Genomic DNA, 18,325 nt, shown 5'->3' on the forward strand with positions numbered 1-18,325 from the left:
GGACCTATGTAGCTAGAAATGGCATAAAAGCAAAAGGCATGGAGCCGTCTAATAGATTAATTAATTAGGAAAAAAGGTCTAAGGTCTGACGCGATAATTAATTTCTATACCCCACAACAGTACTCCATGTCTCTCCACTTTCACATACATCACATAACAGAGAGACGGAAAATGGAAATCGGAGTTCCAATTATACTCCTTTAACTAGTATAAATAGATCCATATATTTCAAACTGGAATACACAACCCTCTCTTATCTTTCTTCATTCTTTTCTTGTCCCAACTCCATTAAAAAAACAAGTAAAATAAATAATATTTAATCATCAGTATGGCAAGCAGTACTTGCAACAAGTCCTTCTGCAGCAACTATATGTTGCTAAAGCCAGAAGAATGTGGTATATTAGATTTGGCAAAAATATTGTTTTCCAGTAAAATTGGACAAAAAGAATTCGTAGACTGCCCTAATGAAGAAATGACTAAAGAACCTTTGTCAAGTAGATGGGTTATTTTTTTTTCCGTTCTAATCCAGAAACTTTTTCTCGCAATAGCTAAACCTTTGGCAGGATTTGGCAATGCAATTGAGTACTGGCTTAACCTTCAAAACGTTAACGGTGGTTTCTTCCGTCTTATTTTCAACTCCATAAGAGGTATTCCTTCTGTCTCAATTTATGTGACACATACCTCTCATTTTCTAAATGCGGCTCTATTTTTTTATTTTTTTTTTAATTGGTGTGGAGGCTTATGATTTGTAGGTAAAGCTGTAGTGCCGGATAAAGAATCAGCGGCCTTCTTGTCATTTATTGGAAATTTGGATAAAAGAGTTGAGCTAGATAGTAAGATTGTTGAGCTTGGAGGTAGAAGATACGATGAGGCAATCAGTATGATGGCTGCCAAAGCAGCTTATGAGAACAAAGCATATCTTGACACTGTCGTAAAGGATCACTGGAAGGTGAACTGCCTATAATATTTTCTCTTGTTTTTTTCCTTGTAATGAAAAGGATGTGCTTAGATCTTGCCTTTCAATTTTATGCAGATGGATCTCGTGGGCTCCTTTGACTTCTGGAATGGTAAGATATGTATAAACTATTGCAAACATTGCGATTATATCTTGGGCTAATGACTCATATGGTCATTCAATTATTGAAAATGATATAATAAAATTACTAGTACTTTTTTTCATTCTTGTAGTTACATAAGACTCACTCAACTATTGAAAATTGTATAACAAATGGTCAAGTAATATTTAATTATTTTGTAACATAAAAATCAGTTTGTTATTGCAATATCTCATAAAATATACTCTTTAGGAGGAAACGTATTTTTCATAACTATTTAATGACGTGACATTCAATGTTTAAAACCCAAAAGATAAGAAAATATTTAACTCTACCATATTAATCAATATAGGTCTATACGATCCATACCCAGCTATTGAAATGATATTCTTGCTATGCTATCATGATAAAAAATGTACCTTCTGCCTAATCCAACCCAAAGCTAGCTCATGAGTCATGAGGGATTACCACCAAATAATCTACTCACAATCAATACGTGGGACCTGACACTTAAAGCATCAACCACCTGCAATCAGCTACTTCCTTCGTTTCAAAATAAGTGATTGTCATTTTGGGCATGCTCTTGAGAAAACTACTCATTCATAAAAGAATGTTTTTCCCAACTTACCCTTAATCAAATGTCCCGAAAACACATGTCACACAATAGTACCAACCTAAGAATTTCATCCCAAACTTCATACCCGAAGGTTCACATGATGTCTCCAACAATTCCCTAATACAACATACGAGTCGCTAACCGGAGTCTAACAAAAAAGGTAAGCCATAACCTACATGGAGTGCCGAATAGGAATCCCAAACAAATCACTCGAGCGCCTTGCCTTCCTCAATGTTGAGAAAAAATTACTTGCTCTTTAATGATTTTTTGGTTATTTAAAACTCCATTTATTTAAATAAGTGTAAACTTGGAAGAAAAAAATTAATATTTTCTTGATTTTGTGAAGCACCAATTATTTTAAAACAAAATGAAAAGAGGAAAACATCACGTATCATGAAACAGAGGGAGTATATCCTAATACTGACTATTGTCATTAATCAACATGTTAATAATCTGTTATGATATGTTTCAATATGCGAATTAAATGTTTGTTATGGCGATTTCGAGGCCATATTTAAAGTGCAAGAATTCTGCACAAATATTTATATGCATATACATTAAAAGTTAAGATAGTTACAAGAGAAATGACTTATGGTGAAAAGAAGTCATCACATCACCCTTTTTTCTGAAAATTTGACACTATCGTCTAAAAACTCAACGGATGGATTTTACATTTCTTTTTCTAAACAGTTTTCTCGTCTTTTTTCTGGCTTTTAACAGATTATCAACAAAAAGCTAACACACAAGCATTCGTGCTTCAAGATAAAAATGTCGACCCCGAGCTAATTGTTGTTGCATTTAGAGGAACAGAATTCTTCAGTTCCGATGATTGGATCTCAGACTTTGATCTCTCTTGGTATGAGCTGCCTGGCATGGGCAAAATGCATGCTGGATTTATGAAAGCTCTGGGGTTACAAAAGAGCCTCGGATGGCCTAAAGATAATGTTCAAACTGATAATAATCAGCCATCTCCAGCCTACTATTTCCTCAGAAAATTACTCAAAGAACTTCTTGAGAAAAATGAAAAGGCAAGGTTTGTGGTAACTGGTCACAGCTTAGGTGGAGCACTTGCAATTTTATTTCCAGCAATATTGGCATTTCATGAGGAATCTTGGTTGTTGAAAAGATTAGAGGGTATTTATACATTTGGTCAACCAAGAGTTGGAGATGAAAATTTTATTGAGTATATGAAGGGGCAATTAACAAAACATGAGGTTCCATACTATAGGGTTGTCTACAGCAATGACATGGTAACAAGATTGCCGTATGATAATGCTACCTTCTTGTTCAAGCACTTTGGAACTTGCATTTACTACAACAGTCTGTACAAAGAAAAAGTAAGTTACTCTTTGAATTTATGTATATGTGACGGGCGTGCTGGATTTAGTGCATACAAATATAATTCGTTCAATGACAAATTGGGTATAATCATTGACAGGTCATTTTGGGCACAGCTCATTATTCATTTAAAAGGTTGGGCCATTTGGGACAGCATAAATGGACCCATAAGAAGAAAATTATTAATATAGTCATGATATAAAAGAAAAATTCCTTATTAGTTTGTTTTGGTAATAATTTTGAGTTTGTCATGTTGGGTGAAACTCATTGTTTTGCCCAAATTGACCTGTTCATCTTGACTCAAGCAAATATTGAGTTATAACCATCCCAATCGTATTCCTTCAACCTATTTAACTCGTGCAAATATGATTCAAATTGCGCATTTGACATCCTTGTTATGTAACGTGGTGCATACAAAGGCGAAACATTAGGCAAGTTGCTTTCAGGTCGCCTATGTCTACACATGCAAAAAGTTATGTAAGATGTATACATACAATAAGATATAACTCATTCTAAATCTTGAATTCTCCTATGGTAGCATAGAAAAAATAATTATTCTCCTTTTTTTATGTTTATCTATTTGACGACTATATGTGTTGTTTGAATGTTGTAGATTATTTTAGGTGAAGAACCAAACAAGAATGGGTGGGCGATGTTACTGATCATACCAAAGATGTTGAATTCGGTTTGGGAGCTGATCAGAAGCTTTATTCTACCTTGTGTAGCCGGAAGGGAGTATAAGGAAGGCGGGCTTCTTCTTTTCATGAGGGTGATAGGCATTATATTTCCAGGCATGCCAGCTCATTGTCCTCAAGATTATGTTAACTCTACCAGGCTCGGATCACCCACTGATGATGTCGCAAAGTACCAAAAGATTGGCGTAATCCCAGCATAATTAAGAATTTGCCAAGTGTGTGCTTTCTTAGTCTTATTAATTTAAGCCTCTCAAATGAAAACGAGCATTTTTTAGTGTAGCCTAATCAGCACGTGAATAGGAACAAGGTCCTTCTTTGCAAAAATGTTTCTGAATTCTCATCATATCAGTAGCCGCAGAAAGCATGACTTATTGAAAATATCAAAGAGATTGTTTAGACAAATCATTTTGTCTATGGTCGATGTTCCCTCCACCAATTTGGAATGTATTGTATATGTTGCTATAAACATGGAGGCATTGTTGAAAAACATTTGCCGGTTGTTATTCCAAATAAAGTTTAAACTTTGCACACTAACAATAGATAACTCTATATAATACACAATTATTAGTAACTAGTATACTTAACCGCGCTTCGCGCGGTAGGAAAAAGAGTCCTCTTATAAATATAAAAATTATAAATTTAATGAAAGAAGATAAATATAAAAATTATAAATTTAATGAAAGAAAAATGAAAAGCACAAAATAAAATGGATGCAGATAAGTAAAACAAAAGTATAGATCTCAATTCCCACATTTAGTCTAAAATATATGTTTCTACCGAGGATATGAAATTTAAAAGATAAATGCACAAAATGTATATGTCAATAAGCATTACAAATGTAGATTTACTGAAAAGTAAGAAATGAAGGTAAAAAAAAAAAAAAAAAGGGAGGGAGGAAGGGGGGGGGGGGGGGGTGGGATAAAAATATAACACTTGTGTGTTAACCTCGAGTCTCTTTGAGAGCATCTACTTGATACAAACAAAATTAAATATCCAAATGAATTACAACCCAGAAGCACAAAGTAAAACAATTTAAGAAAACTAAAAATCACATGTCAATTAACAAAATTAAATGGAAAACAAATAAAGGCACACTATAAAAACAGTCCTAATGCGACTACTAACTAAAGCAATGATTATAAAGCACGCCATAATTTCACGATAATTCTCATGATGCCTTTAATCGCGCAAAGATATTGAATAGAGCGTAAATATGAGCCTATGGACCTGAAAAGAGAGAGGAATAAAAAACAAAGAAATATGAGCATATGGACCTGAAAAGAGAAATAAAAACATAGTACGTGCTTGTTAACTGTGAACCTCTCTGAATGATTGACCTGAAATTAAAATCACAAACGTTGTAGCCTATAAGCACAAAGTAAATAAAAATAACTTTCTGACTTGAAAGAGTAAAGGTATACTATAAGAATAATCCTACTCTTATGAGATGTTCATCTTTTAATTATAGATGGAAGCTTCTAGAGTTCCGTGAGAATTCCTTCATCTATTTTGTGGTTCAGTTTATTCTTCATGATAGCTTTGCCTACAAAATTAATATGAGTAAAGTTAAGCAACAGGAAACTATTGAAAACCAAGATAATAAGTTATGTCCTATGAACATTATTCATACTATGAAAGTAAGAGGTTGAAGTATTTCGACATGTATCCAGGACATCCTAACTTGCTTGTGATTAGATAGATGTATGAACTCTCATTTATGTTATAAAAAAAGTTTTTTGACACCTGTCCAATATAATTTAGATGAAAGATTTAAAATACCAAAAACCATTTATAGATCTCTTCTGTTTTAACATAAATATAGTAACTTAAGAAATCACACATCCAAGTCTAACCTCAAGTTGGTTACCAAAGAACAACAAAATTAAGAATATATCGAATGAGAAAAGTGACTTGCCAATTTATTCTAACTTGGATGTCTCTCTTTTTTGATCAACTTGGATGTCTCTCTTAATCGTGTTAGCTTTATCATTCTTCAAATTATCAATTCCACATAAGCAACTAAAAATATTCTCAATATGAAGGAAGATAGATTATAAGAATTATGAATATAACTAGTTAAATTGCCCGCGCTTCGCGCGGTTAGATATATATATTTTTTCTAAATTTTGTTAATATAAGGGATAAAAAGATTATACTATACCAAAATGAGTAATTATCTTTTTCCTGGTTTATTTAACATTTAAAAATTCTAAACTTCAGCTATTCATTTAAATAAAACTCACACAAACTGCTTCGGTTAAACTCAACAGGCGCTTCAGCCGCTTTCTTTGTCTACTTCATTCAGCCTCTGTCTTACTTTAGCTTCACCATACCGTTTCACGGTATTTTTCCCCTGTTAAATTTCATCTCATCTCTCCATATAAAATCAAAAATCTGCAGAATACACGAATCTTTTGCTTTACCGCTTGGATTGGATAAGTAAAAAAGAAAAATAGAACGATGAAACAGCCATGATTATATAGTAAGAAAACTTAAGTACTCACCATTAGGGCATCTTAGATGGTAATGTAGGGGCAATTTTCATGAGGAGCACAGCGGAGCAAGCAATGCACTTATGCAAATTGGTCCTCCTTTTGTGTCGGGTACCTGCACATGCATCACCCTCTAATCATTCTACAATATATAAGTAATTCATTCTAGTAAAACTTCCTGCAATAGTACAAAATCCAGATATATTAGTCTATTTTAGTAATCATCAACCATGTTTAAAAGGATAGGTAAATGATGAGCACGTAAAAGACAGAACAAAAAAGAGGGATGATGCCTTTATGTAGAAAATCGTAAGACATGAAGGTTTGTCTTGATCCAAGCAATTAACCATACCTTGGTATAAAAAAGATGCTGCAAAAACGAAATCGTGCATACCTTGACTCGCGAGTCACATAAATATAAGCCTGCTATCACCATTCACCAAACAAAGTGTAAGGTATCCATATTATCTCTGGTGAACTCTTGAAATGGAGCCTGGTTCTTTCACTGATTTTGTCTCTTCTCTCCCAAACAATAAGAAGAATAGTCGACAGACATTGTTCACTGAAAATACATGAAAAAAATATTCAAAAATTGGTCATACCCTTTCAGCAAGCGCTGGGTACCTTTCGGCTCCTAGTAATGTATAAAATAATTTTAGCTCCTCAAATGCAAAAGCACTCTCAAGTTATTAATTCAAAAAGAGAACTCAATTAATAAAGCCAAACCAAATAAATGAGAGACAATGCATTCATAAGCAATACATGCGCCAAAATATATACTCTTATCAGTTGCGTTTTTTCTTTCAATCAATTTCGTGTCTAATTTAGTAAGACATATTGTCTCAATATAGCTTAAAACTACAGATTTATATGAAACACTTCATTTTATTATATTCTCACACATATAAGACATATGAATTGTAAATCCATAGTAAATGTTACTTGCTGGCCACTGGATAGAAGCATGGTAAGCCGGTCTTATACTAACCTTTCTCCACCAAAACCCAATTAATCATTTGTATAAATCAAGCACATTCATAAATTATCCAAATTAAGGGCAAATGAAAGGATAAGTAGTAAAGCCATATAACATGTTTGTTGCAAAGGAACAAATTAAATATGCTTTCCATCTCTCGTTAAATCGTTGCCTCGTAACCCGGTGCAATACATATAGTATCTGATTGAATAACACAAACTATGCTTGGTTTCTATTAAGTGAGTCTCCCACAAACATGTGTCTCTTTGTTCTCAATCAACGACCTTGGTTTAAGCCTAAAATTTAAAAAGCAAATTAAGTAATTGTTCGAAGATTGGACGAGCGAAAAGGAAAGAGAAATTAAATTCAGGAAAAATGGTCCTCCAAAAAAATGACTAAAAGGTGCAAATAAACAATCAATATGAAGTGAATTTAAGAGGCCTAAATTCCCCTAACATAAGAAAGAGTGGCAACCCTACATGTGGGAAATTCCAGTGGGAGATACTTTTCAATATTGGTATCGATACGGTGGTCTCTAAGCCACTTTAACACCATATTTTAGGCGAAGAAACCATTAATTTAATAAACCCTAATTCAAACCAATTATATTGACATAAGAAGAAATTTGATAAACCATAATAGAGTCAAAATAAATGCATTGTAGAACCGAACCTATTGAATAAACCGCAATATAATCTCTTGAAAAGAAATCTAAGCACAATTGAATAAAGAGATAAACACATACTACTATAAGATAAGTGAAGAAGGGGAGTCAAAAGGAATTTCCTGGAGTGGAAATTTGACAACGAATAGACTCATGTTGAGGCTTTTCAGCCTATGTCTTGATTTGTCGTTCATTTAAAAAATGAAACAGGATGATAGGCAAAAAAATACTCCTAACTGATTTAATCACAAAAAGAAGAAAGAAAACGAAAAGAATGACACTTCATACAGGAACAACGTACCAACAAAATTTAAGAGATGAAGTGAATCTGTGGAAACCGAGGCAAGCCGGTCGGAAGTAAGAAAAATAGGATTTGATGGAAAATCTTAGAATAGAATATCATATTAAGAAAACCAGTGAGAAACGGATATAACAACCTTATTTTGGTGTCCACAGAATCTCCCCCAATTTTCAACATGCACAAGTAATGAGCATAAACTTGAAGTCGCTCAAGGGAACCATTGTTACCCACCCCCTGACCACCGGTTCTCTTTGCTTTGAGGCGAGGAATAAACCGTAACTGTACTATGTTTCTTCTTCTTCTTGCGAAACATGAACTGATTTGTTTGAGAAGAGGGAAAAGGCGTGAAGAGGAAGAAGAAAGTGAGTGGAAGAAGCGGGAAGACGATTTGACAAACTACGTAACCTGGGAATGAAGAAGAGGAGGGGGAAGGAGGCGTATGTAAGGGTAAGTGGCGTTTCGGTCAAAAGCATGGGACGTAAGTGGCGAATCGGTCAAAAGCATGGGACACCTTTTTTTATTTATTGTTATTGAATTTTAAATGTGAAAAGGGCAAAAAATTGTGGTAAAAGATAAATAGGATTTCTGGCTTTATAAAGTGCCACGTTAGCGGGCCCAAGTCCTGCAATTATATAGATATATAGATTAGAAGAAAAAGACCTAGTACAAAGACAAGAGTTTACCCATTCTCTCTAGCATATCAAACTCAAACGCTTGGAATGAACAAACGAATCCACAATGTTTCGTAACCAAATGTACCAGTGAGCACTACTCACTTAGGTCATAAATGGAGTTTAATAAATTCCAATTCACGAGACGCCCAAATTTCAGGAAAAGACGTGAGACCACCATAGTACTCCAAGAATCTTAATTAGGAGCATGTATTATCTCCTCCACGTTATCACATTCATTCATCTAACTTTAGCACAAAGTTTGCCAGATTCTTGTAAGAAATAAAAAGGCGTTACAAATAATTACTCGAAACACCATCTCCACAAAAAACCTCACAGGAACAACCATCTATCACAAGGTTCTCAAGTAGAGGGAATTTGTTGATAAAATGCCACTAGGGGTGTACATGCACCGGGTTGGTTCGGATTTTTTAAACATCAAATCAAACCAATTGCGCCGGGTTTTAAAATTTATACACCAAACCAAACCAATAAAATTCGGATTTTTCAACCTCGGGTTTTCTCGGGTTGTTCGGTTTTCTCGGATTTTTCGGGTTTTTTTTCGGAATAGTCTTGATACAAAACATATAACTTTTACTTTAAATATTTCTTTAGTCCTAGTAAGATACAATTATATAATTAAAGTGTTTCTTAAGAAAATAACACAAAATGTGAGAAGAGTGATGACATTATATTAAAATATTCAACAAAAGCTAATATAATCGGTTAAAATAAATATTGCTAATTAACAAGCCATAAAATAAAATGACCATAATCTAAAAATATTAAGTCATGCTAAAATAAGTATTAATTATATGACAAAGAAAAAAAAACTTAAGTTATGTATTTTTACTATCTAAATCAATTATGCAAAACTAAAGAATAGATATCCAACATTATTGTCATTTCTAGTGGTAAATTGAATTTCTTTTGTTAGGATTAGTGTTGAGTTAGTTTTGGTTTAGACTTTATTTGAGTTACTAACATCCATAGGATATAAAACTTATTGACATTCAAAATTCTAAGTTCAAGCTTGAATAATATGATAATAGATAAAAAATTACGAAAAAAATTTAAGAAATATTTATAAATTACTTTACAGATAAATATTTTTATGTATAAAATATTTTAAAAATTTAATACATGTAATGTCGGGTTAGTTTGGTTCGGTTTGACTTTTTTTAGTTAAAACTAAACCAAACCAATTATGGTCGGGTTTTTTTTTCCAACACCAAACCAAGTCAAACCAAACCACTAGTCGGGTTTTTTTCTCGGTTTGACTCAGTTTATTGGTTTGGTGCGGTTTGTCGGTTTACTTTGTACACCCCTAAATGCCACAATGTCCTTTATTTGACATAAACTTTGTGCACTGTCAAATTCTTGACAATAGTCTTTGCATGATTTCTACTTTGCACTGTCCACCCACCTTGGAGTAAGTAAATACAAGAAATTTCAGAATTTTGGACTCTATTTGTGATAATTTACCACTACAGTCAGTGAAATTCATCTTCCCAAATTTAGGCTTTGATTTGCATCAAGCACAACTCTTGTGGATAAGGCTCAATGATTTGCCCCTCGACTCGTAGTAAACCGAACATGTAATCCGAAAATACAACATCAATATCTATCTCGGCATCATATAAAAAGAGTGACCTTAGATTAGAAAGCATTAAATAGTATGAACAATCTGATCACCCTGGATACTTAACACAACAAATGACTATATTTCACAAACTGAATTTGTTCCTTTTTGCCTTCAAAACACCTTTTATTTCTTTATTTGCATATAGTTCAGGCTATGCTAAGATGATTAACTCTCCAAATTGACCTCTAATTGATGGATGAATCTCTATAATCCATAGATACTGGCTGGTTAGTAATCTTCTACGCTAATCATGTTGCCAAAATCCTAGTTAATGCATATTTATGAACCAATATCCACAAAGAGCGAAAGAGGTAAAAAGACAATCAGTCAGTGTAGTAAGACCGTATAATAAAACCTTTTGAGCAATACATATGTTAACAGAAACTTTGAAATCAATAAGTCAAACTTAGCCCAAGATGAATTCGACTTAGCTGTATATTGTAGCAATGTCGTAATAGCCTTCTAGGTTAAATGCAACAAGCTATTTCCTTGCACTTAAGATTTTTCCAGCCTGAATAAGTAGATTAATAGATACATGACTGAAAGGGGGTCAGTAAGGAGTTCAACTTATTCAAGAAAAAAAAGAACATATTTATGAAAAATCATAGATGTTTAAGATTGTATCTGATAATATATCAAATTAGTAAAGGTAAATAAAAAGATTATAGTATGTAATTATTTTCATCATAAAAAGGGATCCACCTTCAATTAACACATCATTTTGCAAAAGATCAATGCCGGGGAAAAGTTCGCTAAGCATCGAAAATAAACCAGTACAACAATGTCTGCACTAATCTCCGCGCAAAGGTAGAAGGGATTGCTGAAATATGTAATTGATAAATAAAAACCCTAGGAAAAAAAAAGTATGGATACCTTTTCAAACCGTCGTCTTTGTCAGAATGGTTTACGATGACGGTTTTGCAATAAGCGAGGTTTCTGAACACTTCTTCAGAAGCAATCTTCCAAGTATCGGCTTTCCAATGATGGGGCTTTCTGATTTCATTAATAATGGCTTCAGAAATGGCAGGTGTGGGTTGTGGAAAAGGGATTGAGAAGGAAGATCAGTTCTTTCCTCGGATAATGAAGACGAAGAAACGCAGGGTAATTAAGAAAATTGAAGACGTGTCGTTTAATATGTTTATTTGAAGATTAAAGACGCGACTTTTAATAATTTAATCTGATGAATAAATCATTTTTCGGGGAAAATAAGGAAAAAGGCCAAAAATTTGACAAAAAAGATAAATAAGAATTCTGCTCTATGAGGACGCCACGTAGGCGGGCCTATTGCCCAGCTTTATATTGTTGGGGTATATACCATTAACCATGCGTTTAGACATGGTATATTCTAACAATTGTGTCATGGTTAAAAGTCTAAGTGGGAGATTGTTGGGATATATACTATTAACCATGTGTTTGGATATAGCATTTATTATAGAACAATTATTTATTCATTGTTTAATAAAGATTTAAATAGATCATGTACTAGTATGTGTGTCCTTTGCTTATATAATAGATGATTTAGTGTATAGAGTTTATAGATGATTTAGTGTATAGAGTTTAACTTATACACAGAAGATTAAATCGTCGGTTCTTATAAGTATAAAATTTATGTTCATAATCTAATATGAAAATTGGACAAAGCCATCGCTATGATTGTAGCACAAGATTAATATAATGTATCTTCATTATGGGAACGGTATAGTTCTGTCTTCCTATGCTAGTACATTTTGTATGTATTGAACGGACCAAATAGAGATAAGTGTTTTTGTACTGAATATATAAAATAAATTTTCTAGTTCATTAAATGTACTTATACTCTTAATCTTGATATAATTATTATGATCAATGTGATTTGTTCATTATTTTGATTTATTAAAAGGTATGACTCAATTGCGGGTCTATGTATTCCTGGTAAATTGGATAATGGCAAATTACATTTGTGAAATAATAATTAGTTGATAGAATCCATGTCTCGACTTTGAGATTGATGATGCTTATAAGTCTCATGTGAAAACCCTGCAGGTGGATTTTGTATCCGTCACATGATGTAAGTTAAGCAGAAATATAAAGGATTCAATTAGTCAATGAATTGAATTGTTAGTAATTTAATTTAATTGATTGACATCTATAATCTTAACATGTGGAGTTAAATAAGTTTTAATATATGATTTCGAAATTGAGTGAAGTGCGATTCGATTTTTACGTGGAATAATTCGTAATTTATTATGGTAGGATTAATTCATTTTTTTGAATTAATTCCATAATAGGAAGACTCGTTAATTATATTCTTTGGTCTCTGTTGTGCCCGAATAATAAAAAATTAAATGAAATATTATTTCTTGGTGGAAAATAAAGACCCAACAGGTTTTGAAAAAGGGTGAAAACCCTAAACCTGTAGTTATAAAATAGGGGTCTTATTCCATAAGGAGGCTAAGAGTATTTGAAGTTTCTTCAACTTTTCCATAGAAATTCGCCCACGCGAATTTCACAAATTTTGGAATTATTCGGGTTACACAGCAGAAGACTGTGGAACTGGAGGATGAACGCGTGGACAGCTTTTGCTCGTGCTTGAAGGTTCGATTTGCAGCCGCGGTCACGCTCCAAGAGATAAGTATCAATTTTATGTTTGATTAAATTTTTTGATTATGTGTTATCTATATTATATGCAAGTTCAATCCTGGTTATTTGCTTCCGCTGCGTATGCGTATATTCCATCAATTGGCATCAAGAGCCGTACTTGCATCTAACTAGATAACATGACGTATATTTGTATGTAAGTTCGATTATATACATGAATACACAATTTTTAACCTGGGTTCTTCCTTTTAGCCGAAATCAATTTATTTGATTAGTAGTATCTTGATAACAGTGGTATACAATTTTTACTACGTGTGGGAATGAATATTTAACATTCTCTGTTCTTGCAAGATAGGTTATTACTTATTGTATTGCAAAATTAAAAAAGAAGAGAGGGTGGCGGCAATGGCATAGAAAATCCGTAGATTATTATTATTATTATTTTTTTTAAAAAAAGGGTAGAAGGGCAAAGCTAAGGTTTGAGGCTGGCGGCTGAGTGACAATTATATAGCCAAGTCCCTTTTGGCAGTGGAAAGCTTTTCCTAATGACAAGCCAAAATTCGTGTTTAGCCGTGTAGGGGAATTCCTTATTTAATGCTCCGGAGGTTGGAACTTGTTTCTGTTTTTCGATGCTTGACTCATACAGAGTATTTGTTATTTTTCCCTACTGTGTATAATTGTCCTTGATGTTGGGATTACAAGGTGGCGGCTGGCAAAACCAGTTTTAGGTTTTGAACGGCCGCGTCATGTCGTAATATGGCATGGCATATCTATTTAAAATAGTGTGAATTAAGAATTTGTGATTAATAACTAGTTATAATCAAAGTGGTTAATTTGTTCGGAATCTTTGAAAATTCTTAATAGCTTTATACATGTGAGATTATATTAACACGTGGATTGAGAGTTATGATTAATAAATAGGATCCATTAATATGGTTTATTTATTTGAGGCATTGGAGTATTCTCAGTGTATTGTGAAAATTGTCCTTGAATAAATGTATACTAGTGATGGTGGTTTTATCTACTGATAGAAAATCTACTTTTAGACACTAGTAAAGCTTAATTAATTCATGAGAAGACATATTGAGGTTTTCACTCAAAAGGAAAAAACATAATATCTTGGATTCTCAAGTGTATTAATCGAGTGGACAATTTGTTGTAATTAGGTGTTGTGTGTCTTACCCAGAAGAAGGGACACAATGTATGCCTTGAGCTCGTGGGATAATTATAAAAGGAGAATAGAAACCTGGATCAGATTATTTCATCCTTAGTTATGCCTAAAACGGTTATTTTGACGAATTTGTTTAGTAGTGGAGATCAAGAATTTCACGAATTCTTATTGACCTGAAATTTGGTGTGTTCATTGGAAACACATAGTAAGAAATAATTTTTGAGGCTGTTTAGATGGGTTAGGTTGTTCTTTCTGATTAAAACGTGTTTTAAGTATGAAAAAATACTCTCTAGGTCAGTTTTATTTATGTATCATGATTACACATGATGATTCAACATGAAATTGATATATGATAAGGATAGATCAGATTATGTTTTCCTTAAATTGCCTGAATCTGTTGTTTTTTGGATTTGGTCATAGTTTTGGAGATCAAGAATTTTACAAACTCCGATTGACCTGAAATTCAATAGGTTCATCGAAAACGACCCAGTAAGCAATACACACTGCTTTGCAGTGAATCATGTTGTTTTTCGGTGATTCGGGGTTGTTTAGATGGTGTTTTGGGCAATTTTCGTTTTTTTAAAAAATAATTTTTTTTAGGAAAAATTACTTGGCTATGATCTAATGGTGATAGAGATTCTTCTTTATGGTTTTCATTACTAAATACTAGTGAAATAATAAATTTATGTGTTAACTTTAGGTCTTCCTCCCAATCGGATAGATTTATTATGGGTTGTCACTAGGTATAATCACTAGTTATTGATAACTTGTATTAACTCTGCATCTGAATTACATGTTGGGTCAATGGAACTAGAGATAATGATTATGATATTCACTTGGCATAAATTAGCAGCATACTCTTCATCTGAGTTAGCTCTGGTTTTAAGTTTATAGAGTGAATATCTGACATCACATACATATGTTGCATGAATTGTTCTTTTATATTGAAATTTGTTGTTCAAGATGCATGGATATCTATGTGCTGTGTTTTGAATTTTATATTCTATAATTATATAAACATGCTAATTTCCAGAAAGCAACACTGAGATTATGTAAACATATTTTAAAATTTTGTTCGTTGTTCTTGATTCATGTATATTAGTACACTAATGATGATATGTGATAAGAACTACTAAACAAATGTATATGTTTTTTAAATTCTATTTTGGCTGGAAAAAAAATTATATGAATTGGTCATGGTTTTGGAATTCTGATACATGGTTTGGAATTCTGATTTTTGATGAACTCCGATTGACTCGAAATTTGGTAGGTTCATCGGAAACGACCCACTGAGCAATACTCACGAGCAAAATTGGGCCCTTTTTGGCCATCTAGGGTCATTTAGATGGGTTTTTGGTCGTTTTTTCTGTTTCCTGGAAACCTTTTGTTAAATAATTTTTTTTTATTTCTTCAAACAGTGGTGGTAGGGTTCATTCTCTATGGTCTCCATTGTATGTAACAGTGATATAATGAGTTTATATGTTGACATAGGTCTTCTTCCCCATCGGATAGATTCATTATGGTAAATTACGTAGCTTCGGTCCTAGTTAATTGATAGCTTGTCTTGACTCTCCAACTGAGTTACATGTTGGTTCAATGGAACTAGGGTTTATTAAAAGTGATATTTACCTAACTTAAATTAGCAGTTTACTCTCCATCTGAGTTGGTCCTGTTTTAATTTATAGGGTGAATTATCTAGCATGACTCATATAGTTTGCATGAATAGTTAAGTTTCCCTATCGAATCTAGCTATTCAGTATGCATGGTTGTATGTGTGATGTGTGTTTTGAATTTTATTATTCTTACTGCATAACTAATGATCTATTTAATGATTATATCTCAAATTCTCAATAGACTTTATCCAGCCCACTTACTACTAGTCAGGAATTTCTTCTGATAGAGATAAGACATTAATTAAAGAATGCATTATATGTAACTTTTGTTAGAAAGAATTTATTTTCAGTTTCTAACCAAACAAGAGATGGATAGTTAGTTTATTTTTCTTGTAACTCTTGTGTTATTGAGTTTGATAAACATTTTATCTCTTATGGTACATTGATGCGTGGACACTTTAAATTAATAACACTTCTGAACTGAATAATGTTAGTCTGTCCGATAAGAGAATTTATTTTTCTTTCGTGAATTGAATGAACTTATCTGTGGCACTTGTGTCTAGGTCATTTTAATCTGAATAGAATTTCAAAGTTGGTCAAATGATGAATTTTTGAGGTTCATTGAAAGTGGAGGCACTACCAACTTCTGAGTCTTATTTAGAAGGAAAAATGACTAAGAGACCTTTTCTCTTAAAAGGAAATAAAGTTAATGATAAGTTAAGCTAATCCATTCTGATTTGTGTGGTATAATGAACTTCAAGACAAGAGGTGATTTTGAGTATTCTGTGACATTCATAGAAGATTACTCATGATATGAATATATTTATTTGATGCTCTATAGGCCCGAATGTTTTGAAAATTTCAAGGCATTTAAAGCAAAAATGAAAAGCATCAGGGAAAATATATTAAGTCATTGCGATTTGATCGTAGTGGCGAGTACCTCTTTGTAGAGTTCATTAGTTACTTGTTAGATAGGGGATTGCATTTTCAATTGTCTACACCAAGTATTCTACAATAGATTGGTGTGGGAGAGAAAAGAAATATGACTCTTTTGAAGGTGGTAGGATTAATGATTGACTTATTTATATTTGTTTTTTCGTTTTGAAATATGTCTCAGAAACTGCTAGTTACATTCTTAATTTAATTCCTTCTAAGGTAGTACCTTTGATACCCATAGAACAGTGGATTTGATGTAAGCCAAATCTGCAACATGTTTGGATATGAGGTTGTCTAGCACATGTGTTCAAAAGGAAAACAGATAAGTGGGAATCAAGAACGGATGTACGCATGTTTATTAAATATCCAAGGGAACGAAAGGAGGTTTATTTACTGTCCTAAAGGAAAATAAGGTAATTGTTAATACAATTGCTAGATTTTTAGAAAAGGACTATTTAATAAACCAAGTTCCTAGAAGTAAACTAGTTTTATAGGAACTGAGCAAAGAAATAACAAATAAGTCATCTAAAAATTCAGAAGTTCAAGAACCTCTAACCGACAAGTCAGGGTTGACGTTCCATTACATTTAAGTAGTGGGAGAAACGTTCATAGACTTAAGGAAATTCACTTCCCCTAAGTACTAGGAGTGATGTTGAGCAAATAACACTATATGAAGGCGTTAATATTTCAATATTGAAAGAAACATGCTTGATAGTGTGACTATAATAGTAGTAGTACTTAGTCGTAGTGGGAGAATAATAACCAAGATCGGTTCGATGTATACTCTTGGGACAATTTCATGATAGGATTCCTGAAAAGAAATACATTTTTTTGGAGAGTTTCATGATAGGATCCTTGAAGATCTTAGTACAGAACCGATCAATTACAACGAAGCACTACTAGATGAAGTTGCATCAGAAAACAACTTGGTAAGTTATTTTTTGCAAAGAGCTTATTGGCTAAGACTTTTGGTAGTCGTGCAAAAGGAATACATATGAAAGTTGTAAATGCATGGTTAAAGGTCTAAGTGGGAGATTGTTGGGGTATATACCATTAACCATGTGTTTAGACATGGTATATTCTAACAATTGTGTCATGGTTAAAAGTCTAAGTGGGAGATTGTTGGGATATATACTATTAACCATGTGTTTGGATATAGTATTTATTATAGAACAATTATTTATTCATTGTTTAATAAAGATTTAAATAGATCATGTACTAGTATGTGTGTCCTTTACTTATATAGTAGATGATTTAGTGTATAGAGTTTAACTTATACACGTGAACAACTTTTGCTTGTGCTTGAAGGTTCGATTTGTAGCCGCGGTCACGCTCCAAGAGATAAGTATCGATTTTATGTTTGATTAAAAAATTTGATTATGTGTTGTTTATATTACATGCAAGTTCAATCTTGGCTATTTGATTCCGCTGTTTATGCCTGATTTCCATCATATATATATATATATAGATAGTTGAAATTAATAAATGCTAAGTAACCTTCAATAACAAGTCAAACTGTACTGATAATGCCAAAAAAATTTACAGTAAAAATTAAATCCGTTCCGGATGTTATAT

The 18,325-nt window shown here is 32.9% G+C and overlaps 1 protein-coding gene across 1 annotated transcript; it reads left to right on the forward strand.

Moving 5' to 3' along the window:
- The first annotated feature begins 218 nt into the window (after positions 1–218).
- Positions 219–4,193, forward strand: LOC132046856 (triacylglycerol lipase OBL1-like). Its single transcript, XM_059437656.1, has 5 exons — positions 219–647; positions 753–949; positions 1,034–1,067; positions 2,392–3,008; positions 3,623–4,193. Exons 1-5 carry the CDS (start codon positions 329–331, stop codon positions 3,902–3,904), a joined length of 1,449 nt encoding a protein of 482 aa, XP_059293639.1. The 5' UTR covers positions 219–328; the 3' UTR covers positions 3,905–4,193.
- Positions 4,194–18,325: the final 14,132 nt, after the last annotated feature.

Source organism: Lycium ferocissimum, chromosome 2 (genome assembly GCF_029784015.1).
Source record: "Lycium ferocissimum isolate CSIRO_LF1 chromosome 2, AGI_CSIRO_Lferr_CH_V1, whole genome shotgun sequence".
NCBI lineage: Eukaryota > Viridiplantae > Streptophyta > Magnoliopsida > Solanales > Solanaceae > Lycium > Lycium ferocissimum.

Bases quoted from the DNA above. Each gene is read 5' to 3' on its own strand.
- LOC132046856 (XM_059437656.1), top strand. From the start codon at position 329: ATGGCAAGCAGTACTTGCAACAAGTCCTTCTGCAGCAACTATATGTTG. The intron at 648-752 runs GTATTCCTTCTG...TATGATTTGTAG, and splicing joins TATTTTCAACTCCATAAGAG to GTAAAGCTGTAGTGCCGGAT. The intron at 3,009-3,622 runs GTAAGTTACTCT...TGAATGTTGTAG, and splicing joins ACAGTCTGTACAAAGAAAAA to ATTATTTTAGGTGAAGAACC.